General features: G+C 42.0%; 1 protein-coding gene across 1 annotated transcript in view; it reads right to left on the bottom strand.

Moving 5' to 3' along the window:
* Positions 1-17,073, bottom strand: part of fmn2a (formin 2a) — a 40,640-nt gene that overhangs the window by 14,404 nt on the left and 9,163 nt on the right. Inside the window, exons 3-7 of the mRNA XM_071520407.1 lie at positions 15,658-15,810; positions 12,989-13,857; positions 11,669-11,810; positions 5,728-5,815; positions 1,764-1,825 (exon numbers count right to left, since the gene is read on the bottom strand). Coding sequence (XP_071376508.1) covers positions 1,764-1,825; positions 5,728-5,815; positions 11,669-11,810; positions 12,989-13,857; positions 15,658-15,810 — 1,314 coding nt within the window. The remainder of the gene's footprint in view (positions 1-1,763; positions 1,826-5,727; positions 5,816-11,668; positions 11,811-12,988; positions 13,858-15,657; positions 15,811-17,073) is intronic.

The following is a 17,073-nucleotide window of genomic DNA, read 5'->3' as shown; positions in this document are numbered from 1 at the left end:
GACCCACAGACAGGATGGAGTCTCGCAATACAAAAGAGAAACAATTTGGCTCCTCGACTCAATAACATAGCCTGAGGCTATGAGGGGGAGAGGGAGAGTGAGAGAGAGAGAGAGAGAGAGAGAGAGAGAGAGAGAGAGAGAGAGAGAGAGAGAGAGAGAGAGAGAGAGAGAGAGAGAGAGAGTGAGAGAGAGTGAGAGGGGGAGGCTTGTAGTCTCGGGGTGAGTGGAGAGGTTAGAAGCCTTTTGATCCTCAGTTATGACACATTGGTTCATAACTACAGCTTGTCTCAAGCCTCAGTCTCATTCCCATGATCAACATTATTAATACGCCTCTGGCAGCCAAAGGTCCAGGCCTCTCCTGTGTAGCTATGCCAAAAAGCAATTCATAGGAATTTCACAGCATCTTAAAACTGTATCACAGTTGAAATGGGGAAAACATGCCCCTTTTCATGTTCTATTATTTATTGACGTAACTTTGTATGGGACTTGAAGTATTTCCACTGGGCGGGAGAGATTTTCTATCAGTGAAGGTTGATGAATATGTATTTACTGTATACAGGGAGCCCTTCATAGCCAAAATGGAGTCATATTGTGAAGTAGTGATGACAGCTCCGTAATTCATTTCATGCTAATGTTATACAGTACAATGCGGTCATTTCACTTGGCAAAGCTCAGTGTAACGTTAACATGATATCCAGATACTCTTTTTTAAACCGCACCAGCACTTTTAAGAAGAGCCGTGCCACAAACGCAGGGGGTTTCTCAGCTCTCGTTCCTCTGCACAGAGGCATTACAGCAGTGGAGTCAATTAGATCCAGTGTGAAGAATACGTGTTTACTATGTGAAAGCGTGGGTCCCCTTCCAGGCAGCAGACAGACCTACACAGGACTGGCTCTGTCGCCAAACAGCACACATACCAGTAGGGTTTGTGGTTCGCCTGTTTGTTTTGGTATCTAATGCACACTTCCTTTAGCTCACCCTTTCAAGTGGAACATGGAATATGAACTCCAGATAGTGAGGCACGTTCACAGTGTACTGGCATCTCTGACTGACATTCACACTGTGAAAACCATGTAGCTACATATTATAGAAACAGCTTAATTTCCTTTAATTAATAACTGGATTTTTTTCCCTCCAGAATGTATACAAAGGTTTACCTTTTGATGATCTTGGAAAGGTATTTTTTTGATGGATGGGAATTGGTTTTGTGAGGTTTATAGTCAGTAAAGTGCCAAATAAAACAAAAGTAACTGCTGTTGAGCGATTTTTTGCCATTTTGTTGATATCATGGCTTGTTGACTCTACTTAGGTTTCATTCTATAATAAAATGATTGCCTGTTATTCATATATGGCATGAAATGTGTAACCATAAATCATACTATTTGTCACAAGCAAACAGTGCCAAAATAATAGTTTTACTACAAACCACATAGAAAAAAAGACTGTAATGTTGGCTCAGACCAAAAGCTACAGTCAAGATCAGCTTAGCCTGTCACTGCTGATACTGGACATTATTATACTGGCCTATACTGGTGTCTATTTATTTACATGATCCTGCACTGGCAAGAATTTGCACAAATTGATTTCATTTTGAGATATTATCATTTCTCTGGTCTTCTGAGTTTACTGAAACTTAACTGTCCACATGACCCTTGATCATCCATCCTTCATGGTCTAATTTTGCAAAGTTTATGAAGGCTTTTATTGTTGTTTTATCCATAAAGCGATGGCTTTGTAAATAAGCTGCTATATGTTGTACTCACATTCTCATAAAGGGCTTGTAGAGTCTCCAGATCAACAACAGTGTTGTCCATATTTAGGATGGCTAGGGAACGAAGGAGAAGACAAGGTGGTTAATGTTAACAAGTCATGAAATGAACATCACACCTGCATAGACTAGCCTATAAAAGAGATCAAACCAGCACAATAAACTGTAATTGCTTTGGGTCTCCGCTCCACATTATAACATCCTTCCTGGGCTCAAACAAACACTCTTTCAAAAACTGTGGTTTTGTCTACAACATCTTTTCAAATGTCATAGAAGTTAGTTTCCTGCTTTGTGTTGGGGCTGAGGGTGGCATGAGATGTAACGAGGGCAGATTTCTCCCCACACGCCTCGCACAAAATGTCATGTACCATATGCCAGGACTTACGCAGTTATCAGCTCTCATCACGATAGCATGCGAGAGGCCACAAACTAAAACATAAATACGGAGGTCTTAGAAATCTGTCAAAGGTACAAAGATCTGTGTTTGAACTTCTGTGTTTGAATTCCTGGTGTCGCCTTTTTGTCTCGGCACGAGGACCTGGCGCCCGCGAGCATTAATCCTTTGAAAGTAAATGTTTAAAGACAAACAGAGCCCGGGGGTCTGTGGTGTTGAGGCTGAGGTGTTGCTGTACGCACAATCACCCAGTGAAGCACTCGACACCTATATATGTATTTCACCATGCAGTGGGTGTCCAAATTACTCACACTGTTTTGATCTACTGATTTGCTGTTGAGGTACAGAGGGAAAGCTAATGTCAAAGGGATAAGGGAACATGGAGTAATGGAGTCGGTGCACAATGTTCACTATGCATAACTTCTTGTGCTTGGACTTGGAACATGACTGGACTTCTTAGAAGCTCTTCACCAAGAGCAACTTTATATAAGAGACAAAGAAAGAAAGAAAGAAAGAAAGAAAGAAAGATGACCAGAAGAAAGACAAATGTGAGGAAAAAAAGGAAAAACTGACTGGTCCAGTCAGACAGACCAACAAAAGCATACCAAACAAGGCAAATTTACTATAGCCATAGACGTTTTTGAAAGAGGATCAGTAGTTTGGTAGTTTTTTCATAACTTTCATTAGGGCACAGTATATAGTGTACAGAATATGTTCAGTGGTTTAACTGAGGTTGGATCGAAGCTTTACTATGTACAATAATGTTGAATTAGAATGCAGCAAGATAAAGGGCCATACGGTTGTTGGATAAGATAAAAAAAAAAGGTTTAACTGTTTAAATGTGTCACTGAACACAGAAAGTAATCTCACTTTTGCACAAAGATTATTTTCGACTCCTTTTAGCATCTATCTTTTACTATTCATTTTCCCTCCCATGTTTATTTTTTTGTGTGTGTTGTTTTCTTTCTCTCTCTGGTTCTCAATGTCACTCTCTCTGTAACCCTTTCACTCTCACACTTCTCCACTGTAGTCGCCACAAGGCCAAGCTCACTCCCTCCATCTCTGCTCTCTGCTGTCACTCTCTAACCCGTAACACTCTCTCCTCTTCCACAGCCACCGCAGAAACAAAAAAAAACACCTTTCTCTTTCTCTCCTTCTTTCTTTCTTTTTCGCTCTTTTTCCCTTTCTCTCTCCCTGTCACTGTCTCTTTCTCTCACATTTTCTCTCTCTCTTTCTCTCACTCTCTCTCTCTCTCTCTCTCTCTGCTCTCTCTGCTGATCATTTGGTTCTCATTACTGTCTGAACCAGAGGCTGGCTGGCTGGCTGGTTTGGCGGGAGGGGGGATTAAAAGACAGGGGGAGAGAGCCGTATCATCGCTCTGACACAGCCCTCTTATGACCAAAACCCAGCTCCATCTGCCTGGGTCTACCCCTACCACCACACTCAACCCCCGCATGGCGCCTACAACCGCCGTCTAACGCTGTGACTGGCGCTCCAAAGCCTCACAGGAAGCAGACACAGCACGGAAGTGTCCTATGAAACACGCAGAGTGTCGGCCAAGTCTGCGAGCAAACAACAACAGCTGTGAGGAAAATAAAAGTGTTGACTTCCCGCTGAGCAATCCGGCAGTCATAAAACAGACATGATCTAAATCAGTGATTCAGAAGTTGTTTTTCTTCTTCCTTTAGATGTTGAAGTTGGAGAGATATCCAAGCGATTTGGCCAGTGTCATGTTCGTCATTGTCTGCAAACATGAAATCAAGAGGATAAATAAAACAATGATTCACTACACTGAACGTGACAACAGCAAAGTCATGAATGAATCCTTCCTCTTTTCTAAACAAACTGTTCTGATTCTTTAATCACTCTAACCCTCTAAACTGCCCAAGGGATCATGAGATCATTTCAGAAATTGGGAAACAATAGATTTTTTAAATATATAAATATATTATCTTGTTTACGATCTTTGGGATTTTTTTCCTTTTGTCAAATAATGACAATTTGCAGCCTGTAGGTTTCCTTCAATAATTAATCAAGCGAAAACGCCTGACAAAAAAAGTAAAAATCAACACTTGTTTTCCCGCTTCAGCATGCTGTTGTGTGCACACCGCTGATGGACGGCAGTAGACATCCCTTTGTTTTGGGGATAACAAGCCGAAAAAGATTGAGAACCACTTCGCCAAACCACTGAAATATCTTCTTTCTGATCTTACTCTCCGTGATATACTGAAGTTTCCAATCAGCGCTAATTATGTACTACGGCAAAAACTGTCCTAACATAGGAGATGAATGACAGTGCTGATGAGAGTGGCCCTCGCTTGCCCTCCCTCTCTCTCTCCCTCTCTGACCTGAGATGGATGCAGCACCGACTGACATTAAGGCCAGAGCATAGAAGAGCAAAAATGCGATCCACGAGATGCTTTGAAGATACTGTACACAAAACAACACCACAGAGTGACTGTTTATTGCTACAAGTGTATGTACCAGCCATGGTTTTTGTGGTGCACATTTATTTTGATGTAACCTACACAGCTGCCATATGAATAGTGATAAAGACTTGAAGCCGGAATGTATAGGAGTTCCCCCTTGAATGGGACGGGGGGAGATGAGGAGGGGTGTTTAGACACACGGATGAGGGATTAAGATTGGAGAGCAATCAGAGGGTAACTAAAACAGGAAGAAGGTCCATTCCCATCAACATCTCCTGAATGACTTCACTCTAACAAAGCCGCTTAGACAAGATGGTGACAACACATCAGAGAAACACAGAGAGTCACAGAGAAACATGATTTAGAAGTAGGATGGGGCTGAGATTATGTAAAAGGAGAAGAAGGAAAAAGTGAGGGGAGGACAGTAACAATGTTTTGTTTAAAAAAAAAAAAAAAATGTCTGATGCCTTATGGTGAAGTCAACTATCAGTGGGGGCTTTGAACTTGGGCAATGAAGTCAGCAATATTCATTCTCGAGTATAAGATGTATTTTATGTCTCACAAATAACAATTGATGAAATGTACTGAAACTAACCAAATGCATTAGAGGTAGATCCTGGGCACAATGTGTCCGAATACTGTTCTATGGTAAATTCTAGTTGTTTTAGTTGTTGGAGTATTCAGTGAATATACTTCACTCCACCGGTCTTGTCAACGTTATACAATTTTTTGTGTTGTTTTTGGTGCTGTATGTGTATGTGGTCATTTTTTGTAATATGTTTTGCGTTCTCTGTTATGTGTTTTCATGTGTTATGCGTTATATACTGTATGTTATATGAACCCTTTATCCTCATGGGATAATGAATATTTTGATTGACTGACTGAAATGTGGAAAAATTGTAAATGTGCAAATTTGAATGTATACATTTACAATTTTTCCACATTTACAGTAGTATGCAAAGTACGATCAATACCTTAAATTGTACAGCAGCATGCATAACAAATACACATTCTACATTGTGTTTAATACACATTGTACTGTTATTTAAATTAGTCAACCAACTAGCTCATCGGCAGACAAATAGTTGGCTAAATACAGATGGGCAAGAACCACATGACCACAGGATCCCACGCACCATTCTGGATGTCCTTCATGTCTAGATGAATGCTGGACATCAGAATCCCCACAGCCTGGGAACGCTTGTTGTTCAAAAGTTTCACCACCTTAGAGAGAGAAAGAGAGAGAGAGAGAGAGAGCGAGAGAGAGAGAGAGAGAGAGAGAGAGAGAGAGAGAGAGAGAGAGAGAGAGAGAGAGAGAGAGAGAGAGAGAGAGAGAGAGAGAGTTGATGACAGGGTTGAGATAGAGAGAGATGTGAGGGTTAGAGCGAGACAGAGAGAAGAGAAATATTATTACTTCATGTGCATGCACACACACACACACACACACACACACACACACACACACACACACACGCACACACACGCACGCACGCATACACAGAAGATTTAATCACTGAATGGGACAAAAAAACATGAACCTCACTCCCCTTTGTCTTTTTCCTTTTTATGGGAGGAAAACTTTCACCCACAAACATTATGCAAATTATAATCCTGTCTAGTTGAATTATGGTGATTAACAATTTTTTCCTTTTTCTCCAATTCTCCACATCCATCATGTTTTGGTGGGGTCATTTAAAACGTGCAGATCTTTCAGACAACAAGAGGCTTATTTACCAAACAGAGCATGATCACATGGATTCAACCCCTGGCACTGATAATGCAAATCATGTAAGGAGAAGTTCGCAGTGGTTATGTTTTGATTGTATTTCAGGCAAATGCAAAATACAGGAAAGTTTTTTCAAGGGGTTAGGGTTAGGGTTAGGATTACCAATAGTAGGGGAATAATGATAGTCAAAAACTACTGTATTTCAAGGTCAATAGCTACAACTACAACTACAACAAAAGCTGTAATATCAAAAGTTTGCTGAACAATAATAGTTTCCACTGGTCGAACAGCCAAGAATAAGTCAGTATTTTTATCATACATGAAAAACAGCATCCAAGCTGGACCAAGGACCACAGCCTGACTAAGCAGAGGTGTACGCTGGGTAGGAAATGGTGAGCGGATAGGATGGGAAACCCAAGCCTACTGCGATCCAGACAGAACGCTTCCATCTAACCCAGATCACACAGACCACAGACCCCTCAAACACACAGGAAGTTATATCACCAGGCCAACTGTCTCTGCTTTCCCGGCTCAACCACAACTTCAGGAGACAGGCCTATCGAGATATGATGCCGAATGGCTTCCACAACGTGCCACTGGCAGATAGTGCAGAGGAGCTGTGTGATGTGACCGGGGAAACAAGTCATCAATCATATTTTATCAGTTGGTGCTTCCATTGTACAGAGATTTTAGTTATATAACATGGAGTTCAGTAGTTTACTACCTGCCAGAGTACCGCCTGATATTAACAAGGATCATTTTACCATTTTGTACATGAATTTAAAATGGCATTTCCATTGCAGTATATTAGTAGTATTATTTCACAATGAAACACAGATGGCCCCATAAACCACAAGCTGTTGAAATATCTAATTATTTTAGTGACAAACATCTTTATTTCAACAATAGCCTTTCAAGACAACAAAACAACCCCAAAAGTTTCAACAAATTCAGCATTTTTGAATGACCTCTTGAGAATCATGTGTTCTCAAGTTTTTGGCTTAAAGAAATCCTGTAAGTCACATTGATTATATATTGATCTTTTGATCTATTTATCATTTCAACATTGGCCAATATGGATTTGCATCAATCTCATACAGCTCTGAATCACATGTGAGAAACAAACCCTGAGGTACAAGTTGTTCTCCCAGAAAGCTAAAAGAGAGAACATGAAAATAAAACAGCATTTGAGTTTAAAAGGAGCCTACTCTGTCATGTGAATATCTCATAAATAGCGGTGCTGAATGTAAGGAATTGTCCTATAGGAAGCTTCAACATTATGTAAAATTTGATGAATCATTCAATCATTTAACTCATAGATCCAACACAGAGTTGAACTGAAAAGCAACATCAGGCTTGTCTTAACCTATAATTCACTTTGGTTTCTTGAGGACCACTATTTTATAATGCATAACAGCAATGCAAAAACACATTATACCATCATGTACCAAGAACTTAGCATCAGTGAACTTTACATCAAAATGTTTGGTGTAACATACTTTTAACGACACTTTAATTAAATTTTAATTTGATTTGGCTTTCAGGGAGCACTGCTAGTCTACCATCTTCAATAGCCAAGGACCATGAAAGTCACTTTGAGTATGTGAGACTGTGGAGGTATGAGGAGGGCAGCCATGACCTCGGGGTGATTCACTCTGCTGGAGCTCACCTGGTGGCTGATTAACAATCTACACAGGAGCCAGAGGGAACACCAATTAGGCTGAGAAGTTAATGTGTTGGGGACTGAGCAGCCAGGTCTGGTGGTTTTGGTCAAAAATCTACCTGGATGACAACTGTTGTTTATGGAATTTATTAAAAAAGGCTCTCAAGATCTTCAGAGAGAAAATACAATGCCACCACCCAGGTTGACATGAAGACCTAAAACTATGAAACTGGCTTCTTTATATCCTCTCCTAACCTGCTGATAAGGTCTCCCCTATTAGCTGTAGCCAGTACCCATTGGATGGAAAATTTCTAGCCTTGAGGGCACCTAATCTGTAAATTGCCAGTCATTTGACCATCAATCAAAACACCCCTGGCACCTGACCATTAACCACTAGTCAAAACACTGCTGGCATCTATTTATGGCGGCATTTGACCCTGAGTACCATGAAACAAAAGCACAAAATGTTCAATCCCCAACAGATGTACCTCACATTGTCCAGCAGTATACTCACCATGCCCTACACCAGGTTTGGAAGCTCCCAAACAGCAAAATACATTGATAGAATTGTATTAAGTTGGGCTGGCAGTGTGAGGCAGGTTCTAGAGCTGTGTCACTGATTGACTGATTGATTGATTGATTGATTGATTGATTACACAGTAGCCTACTTCGTGGTGTCGTTGGCATGGCTGAATGGCACACACTGTCTCCCAGGCTAATGGAGGAGGTTGAAGAAGCTTGAAGAAGAAACACACAACCTCCATGTTGAGGAGCAGCAGCACAAGCCAGCTCCTTTCTCAGAGCCTTCTGCAGACAGAGAGCAGGGTCGACCCTGGCACTGGGTGCCAGCAGTGTCTCCACACATCTGATACTGATGTCAGCAGAGGGCTTTAAAATGTGTGTGTCTAGCCGAGCACTGACGTCAAAGCAGCTCTCCAGTCATAGCTCCGGGCAAGATGCTTGTTCCCTCACAGCAGACAGGGGAATGGGACGGCTGCCTCAGTAGAAAATGTGATCAGTCTTCTCGGGGCTTGAAGGTGGCCCACATAGACTGGCAATTCAAAGGTTGGCTCCATGTTGGAGTCAACCACAACTCTATGCACTTACAGTTCAGCAGTTCTGTGTAGTCACTTTGGCAGTGAAGCCCTGTTTTGCTATTATTGACCTCGGTATTCACATTGTTATGTATGAGTATGTATCAAGGGGGATTATTATGCAGTGATGCCTAGGGGAGTCATACCACACCCATCTCAGTTTGTCTGATTCCTCCCACGGTTTAGCAGTAAGACCACAACATGAGTTCAGACACATCTACTGCTCCACTAATCAGAACATATGTGTCAAGGGAAGTCTGTATTAATGTCTACAGAAGAGGAGACTCATTCTGCTGTTGTTCCCTGTCTCCCTGTCCTGTGCCATCTCCTCCTGGATCAAACCAGCAGGACTAGATGTAGGTATATAGGTATGTAGCTGTCAGGTCTGGGGCCGTCTGCTGCTCTGCACAGAGGCAACCTCTCTCCACGTGACAGCTCCTGCAGTGTATCACTTTGCTTGATGACTGTTATTTTGAAGTGTGTTTGAAAGGGAAATATTGTATGAAATTGGTATTTTCTTGTGAATGACAAATCTCACTGAGCTCATCGACTTGTCTACCATGGCTGTCGATTTGTAGTCTGAACACTCTTTTGGTTCAAAGCTACAAGACTATTTTATTTTTTCCAGGTGCTCTAGGTAGTTAGGCTATAGTCTGTATTTAGATTCAAACTACCTAGAGTAACATTCATGACTACGCCTTTGCTCAGTGTTAGTCACATTCTTACTGTACTCTCCATGCTCTAGAACAAGAGAGATTTTATCTACAGTGCACTAGCACTATATAGGTGCTCAGGTGGAGGGGTGGGGCAGATTAGAGTGAGTGAAATTACATTGACTTTAAAACCTCCACCTGTTAACACCAAAGTGCTGTGGTGGCACAGTGTTGTAACTAAGAGAACTGCAGAACAAAATATTCAATTCATGCGTTAACTTAGCTACAGATAGAAAATCACCAAGCTACTCCTTGGTATGTGAACCAATGTAGAGCTGGTTCATACTTGTGTGACTTCTACTGTACTGCCTGGTGTGTGCATAGCAAAAAGCTTTACACTGAAAAATGTTAACTGATAACAGTTTGAATTTTTGAAGGTTTGAAGCGTCTCATTACCCAGAAATCATGTAATCTGACGTTAGCAAACTGTGCACCCCTCGGATATAAATTCCTGCTTCTTAGTGGGTGGCAGGGGTGGAGGTGGGCAAAAAGTTTTCAAAGCAGGTTCAACCATCGTTGGTGAAAATTTTGTATTTCACTCTCAAGTTTAAATTTGTCACTTCCTGTATGCCAAGAAAATTTCCTACCAGTGACCAGAATTTCATTTGGGCAAATACGGCAAATGTCCTAGGTCCCAATTAGTAATGATGAGATGATCTTCTGTGGTGCAGCCCTTATTTGTGATTCAGACTTACAAGACGGTGGGTGTATGTTTCTTAACCCTCATCCTACTGACTGGGGTACCTGCAGACCCCAGAGGTATACTTTTTGTCATATTTCACAGGTGCTTTATTCTATTAGTCCAATTTTTCATGACTTTGTCAATCAATTTGTTCCTAATGACTTCATATCATTGTTTTCTGTTTCTGTTTTAATTAGTGCTTTTTAAAAATACCAATGTATTGGGGTCCTGGGGGACCCCAGTCAAAAGCACCCAATTCCGCCTATGCAGTTTTAATAGATGGAACTACTTATTGAGTTCATGTTCACCATGGGTCCTAATTTAAAGTATCACACACTATCGGGGGGTAGGGGCACTGTGTCAGTCATTTTGAAGGAGACAGACACAGATGCAGCAGACACAGATTTCCTCATGTGCTCTGTGACGACCCTAAATACTGCTCTTCCTAAGGTAAGATGATGTTCAAAGTCAGAAATACAATACATAATTTAATTAACTGTAACTTTCCTAAAATAATAATAATCTTTTTTTTTTTCAGATGACATTAATTACATAACTAATAATGTTTTGAGAAGAAATAAGTTAACATTTTGCTATGATGGTTGTTTCTTACAGTAGTTTATTCTTGGGGTCCCCAGGGACCCCAGTCGGTAGTCCTTGTATGTTAAATATGTTGGTAGGATGAGGATTAAAAAGCTTGTGTATTTCAGCTTTAAACTGGAGATCAAATGTTTCCAGAATTACACACTGACAGTGTGACATAAAGGGCATTGGGGAGGGAAACTAACAGTCTGACTATTAAACTCAGTCATTCAGAAAGCACTAGAGGAGGAACCACATCACGAATTACAGCTCCCAGGCTTCTCCCTCCCTCCCTCCGCTCCTTCCCTCTTTTCTCTCTCAACAGTCATCACCGTCGTGAGGTTTCCTCACCGCACGCGAGCCAATGGCTCCATGCCACTGGATGGTCACGGGGGAAGTCGGGTGGGAGCCAGAGCTCACACCACATAATAACTGTCTGGCTATAGCAGTTCCTCCTGTCACTCAAAGCGACTGGGAGAGGGACAGCGAGGAGGGATGGAAAGGACTGATGCATCAGATGAGTCAGAGGGAAGAAAGAGACAGATAGGAAGGGCAATAGACAGCCATTCTTAGTGACCCAACCTAATAACACACACATACACACGTACAATACACACCTGCTTGGCCTTGGACTTGCTGATTGTGTCTGATATTGGCTTTTTCTTCTCCTTAACGGCACTTTTGGAGAAGAGTTCCACAAATTCTTCAAAGTCCACACTTGGCTCCTCAATCTTCTCCCACACCACGGAGTCACTTTGCCTAAAGAGGGGAGAAAAGATATATTATTTACCATAAGTAGTAGAGTTATAATCTACCATGTGTTTTTTGACAGTGAAGTACACTTCAGTGATATTTAAGGTGAATTCCAACAAAAGTGGCTTTTAGGTTGTTATTCTACCAAGTGTCTATCTATTCTAAAAAAAAATTCTGAGACTTCTGAGATTTTTCAGTGTTGGTTCGTGAGTATTGAGGTATGAGTTGTCAAGATCAAGGCAAATGCAGTATTATGACATCACCAAATTGCATTATCTGAGATGTCTGAAAGTCATACACATGACTAATCCCTCAGCCAACACCTCACAATTAATAGCAGACAGTATCAATTTTCTCATCCGAATCTAATGTATTTGGTCTCTATTGTGTGCTCTACCAAACCCTCGCTCTCATTCACTATCAAGCAAATTTCAAATATTAATCTAGCAAGAGCTCTGTACTAGTCCACCAATGTCAGGACAGAAGAACTCAAATGTCATGAACCCATTTATTGCAATTCATTTACATTTGTTACAAAAGTTGGAAAAAAAAAATCACTTGCAAGTAAACAAAATCAAGCGCTCATCTATATATATTTTTTTTATGTTTACTCTACTATATTTTTTGCTAGCCTTATTAAGGAAAGAGCACCTGGTTCAAGTCAAATAACTGCTAACCACATTGCCTGGCCTGCATCACTTTCATTTTCCATCATTCTCTCATAGCGTTTGGCTGATCCTTATCTATCTTATGGTCAAGTTCCTCTCCATTCTCCACAGTTCAGAGAATACCGTTGTGTGAGTGATACATATCTATTTTCACTTCATCTCATTTACAAGCTATCTGAATAGTCTACATGAGTCAGTGAACAAACCTCGCGTGATGAAGCAAACTGGCCATCAGGCTCTCATGCAATCGTGCCCTCGACAAAGATATAGGTGACTGCATGCAGATGCCTCACTCACTTTTTTTTCCCTTGACACACTTCCTGTTTTTCTTATTGTTTTTCTTTGGCCTGAAAGTAATAGCCTAAGAGCCAGATGAATCCTGGAGGAATTTCACTTAGTTCTTAGATTGTTTTTGGGCCAAATAGTTGTCCTTTAACCATGTCTAATTGGGCAATCCATCACCTTGTTTTTTTTTTGTTTTTTTTTTTACTTTTTTTTTTATTTCTGCACCCTTACTTTTTAGCATGCAGCTGTATGCGTGTCCAGTAGAGTGGCTTCATGGGCTTGGGGGGCTCTATGACCGCCTTGGCAGAGACGGCTTCCTGCATCATCATGGAGGGCATGGGGCCTGGGGGTGGAGGGGGCCCAAACCCTGGGGGTGGGGGCGGAGGAGGGGGGCCCATCCCGGGCGGAGGAGGTGGAGGAGGGGGGCCCATACCTGGGGGTGGAGGAGGAGGGGGTGGAGGTCCAAAGCCCGGCGGGGGAGGGGGAGGAGGCGGTGGACAAGGCCCCTGCCCAGGTAAAGGTGGGGGAGGTGGGGGTGGAGGAGGAGCGGCGCCGCCTGGTAAAGGCGGCGGTGGTGGTGGTGGTGGTGGTGGTGGTGGGGGCATTCCTCCAGAGAGCTGAGGTGGAGGTGGGGGCGGAGGGGGAGGAGGGGGGAGGCCGGGTGTGGGTGGGGGAGGCGGAGGAGGAGGAGGTGGGTGGGTGCTGCTCTGCTGCTGCCTCTGCTGGCAGGTGCAGATGAAGCTCGCTGCGGGTTTGGGAATGACGGAGTTGGGCGAATGCAGGGAGGACGGAACGGAGGCAGAGGAAGATACACCGCCCGATCCCCTGTTGAAAGGCACATCGAACTTAAACCCCTCTTCCACAGGCGAGGTCTGGACAGAGATCTCCTGGCTTGTCTTTCCCAGCCTCCCTCCTCTCTTGTGGTTGGCAGCGCCCACAGCGCCCGTATTATCCCCAGTGTCCTTTGCCAAAGAAGCCCGCTGGCCCTGCAGCACTGCAATCTTAATCCGCAGGTCATCAATGGTCCTTTCCAGCTGAGGGATGAGACAGCCTTCATCCTCTGAGGAAGACTGACCTGATTTCAACCTGCTGGATTCTGTCTGTCAGGGAACAAAAGAACATTTTAGACCAGCCTGCATTAGGGTTCACAACTGGATAGTATAGGAAATAAAAATAAGGATGTGCATAATGTTGTGCTTTCTGTTGTCTTTATTTTGGAATCTCCTTTAAAAACAGGCAATCAAGCCTACTGTGTTTTGTACCATAAATCTCAAAAAGCATAAATATTCCCAAATCTTGGAATTTGCTGTTAAGTCTTGGAAGTATTATCATTTTATAAATCCCCTTAAAAAGCGACACAACACACACTATAAAAAACCAGCAGAACACCCACAACTGAGGGAGCTTAGTGGCAGGACTGTGAGCTAGAGAAGGGTCAAGGAAGTCCATTATGTCTAGACTCCATCAGACCTCTGGCTCCAGACTGGTTAGACCAGGGATGAGGGGAGACTCCGAGAGATTTGACCCCAGAGACAGGGAGTCTCGCTGGGCCTCATATGGGGAGGTTCCGTGTCTGGTTGTACACATTCCCAAGTTGTGGTCACATCTTTGAATCTCAAAGAGAATGTTTGTTCTGTATGGCCTGCCTGATTTATGATTATCCAGGAAATAAGGAGGCTTGAAGTGAGAAACTAAAAAGGTCTTTCAGGACAAGCCTGCCCTCTGGTGGGTGAACTAGAACTTACAATTTAGGCATTTAGCGCACATCTTACTTTGAGTGAGGAGAAAGGGGTTCAATACCTTCCTCAAGGACACGTTGACAGGTCACATTACGCTAATTAGGGGATCAAACAACAAACCTTTGACCTGAACTGTATTATTGACCTTAACTATAATGTATGGAGCTCAGGAACATGTACTGTATTTTGTGGTAACAAAGTATTACAGTTTTTCTCAATTTCTCATTTTCTACTTTTCACTCAATTCTAAATCACACTTTTCGCAAAGCAGAACACACACACTTCTGCACATTTTGCACAATCTCTATAACTAAAATCTCTTGTGTTCACATGGAAAGCACTGTCACTCAAAATACTAAACAGAAATTACCAATTGGCAACAGTGACTACTCACAGGTACAAACTCTAGTTGCTAAATTGAACAATTACAAATGAGAGCAGAGGGCCAATGTTGAGCTCTCCTGTTTTGGATATGAATCAATGGCAAAGCTGCAGAGAGACGGAGAGGAAGGGTGAGGGGAAGAGGAGAAAAGGAGGAGGAGGAAGAAGAAGAGCATCCAGGGATCCATCCAGGACTGGATCCGTCATGCCAGGCGATACTTCCCCTGCTGATTAGCCACAGAGAGCACTGTCTGCAATGTGGACATGATCACGATCCTGTTGCCAGACCAACACATTCTGATAAAATTTCACTAAATTTCAGGAGAACAGGCTGGGCCAGACAGATACCGACAGGATTATTTCAGGATTCAGCCTATTTTTGTTTTCTACTGGTCCTATTTTCTAGATTTCCATCCATTGTGTGTTGTATGTAGAACACTTCATGTATCCAATTGAATTTGCTGAAAAGTATATAGTATTTTGTTATATTTGTGTGTGTTGTGTGCTTTATATTTGAGTAGGCTAATAACACGATAAACTTTAACAACAGGTTACCAAGTGTAACATAGTATCAATTTCAATGCAATGAAATGTGATTACTTCAAGATGATACAAAAAATGCTTATATATTATATTTTAGTTTGGTGGCCAGGAGGGAAGATATTGATCTCTGATTTTGGTGGTAAAGCACAAAATGAGCAAAATTAAAGCAAGGATGATGTGCACAGTGTAGACAGGGTGACATACAGTATTTATAGATGCACAGTAGATGTAACCAACCTGAGAGTGCAGCCCTCCAGGTGTCTTGGCTGATAATTGTTGTGCAGGGAGCCTCTGGGCCTGTATTCTGCCTGTGGCTCGCCCCCCATAGAGTTCCCACAGCTGGGAAGACACCGGCAGGCCCAAAGAAGCCCAGGTGTACAGCTGCTCCTCCTGTAGTTTAGAAAAAGAATGAATGAACATGGTTGGGGTAACAAATCCAAGGTTAAATGTTGCGCTTACAGTAAAACTACTCATTCACTGCACTGTGTAGGCTACAGTGAAATGTAACACACAGTGGGAGGCACCATGACTAAAGGTTAACAACATCCAACAGTGATACACTTACAAGGGATGAGGACGTTTTTTTCTGCAAGCTGCTTCCCTTCAAGTGTGGAGATACAGTACTTGGGGATAATAAAAGACACCAGCAGCAGAAAAACCATAATATATGTAAGGTTTTTCTTTCTGTTTTTCTTGAACAGCCAATGTACTTGCAGCAGTCAGTCCAAATAATTTAGACCGTGAATGCTACATATCAACCTCAAGGCTTAGGTTTGTCACGAATGTACACTAAAACTTGAAACCACTGGATAATGAAATTTAAAATCATCATCATCTGACGATGTACATTGTCTGAAAGCATTATGTTGGTATTTCACAAGTTAAAGGTGCAATAGGTGAGATTTTACTGTCCCATAGCACAAAATGGGCCTAATTTATCCATTATCAATACCATTGACTGAGATTTCTGGCTTTCAAAACTCACTTTCTGGCCTTTACTTGGTTTTAGAACAATAACTCCCCTTTTGCATTATGATATATTACCTCATCACTAGACAATTCTGATGGAGCTCTGCTCTAGTTAGCTAGTTCACTTGTCTCTGTTGTGAAAGTGTGACTTTGTTATTGATGTCAATGACAGGCCACCCTAAGCTGTGCCAGAGACCTGTCGATGTTACAATTCCCTGGTCATCAATAGGGGTCGATATTACTTAATGCCCCTTTAAATTTAAGGCTTGTTGAACAGTCTCTTCTTATTTACCTCAAACAAACAGCTGACGATAAACATTGACAGAAGTGCCTGAGACTCCCCTCTTAGAAGCAATATAAGACAATAACACATAATAAGACAACAACAATAATAATAAGACAATAAGATCATGGGGTATCACACAGATTCCAAAAATACCTGCTGCATCCAGCGCTCACAGAAAAGCCATTCATATTTAACTATGTTACTTATCTTAAAGAGATTAAATAATAAACTCCAGTACATGAGACGGATACACATGACGACTGTTAGTCTATTTCAAAGGAAAGACCCAACTATGATTATGCTGTGAACAGGGATTACTTTGATCGTACCAATAAACTCAATCAAAGTGCTCTAATCTTCCCAAGAGAAGGACAGTATTGTCCTGTATCTGCATGTCA

Source organism: Centroberyx affinis, unplaced genomic scaffold, assembly GCF_046629955.1.
Source record: "Centroberyx affinis isolate AG114_WGS23_722 - 3 ecotype Tasmania unplaced genomic scaffold, CSIRO-AGI_Caff_v1 ptg000801l_1, whole genome shotgun sequence".
In the NCBI taxonomy this organism is placed as follows: Eukaryota; Metazoa; Chordata; class Actinopteri; order Beryciformes; family Berycidae; genus Centroberyx; species Centroberyx affinis.
Note: the sequence above shows the minus strand (reverse complement) of the source record. Positions and strands in the feature narration are given on the sequence as shown.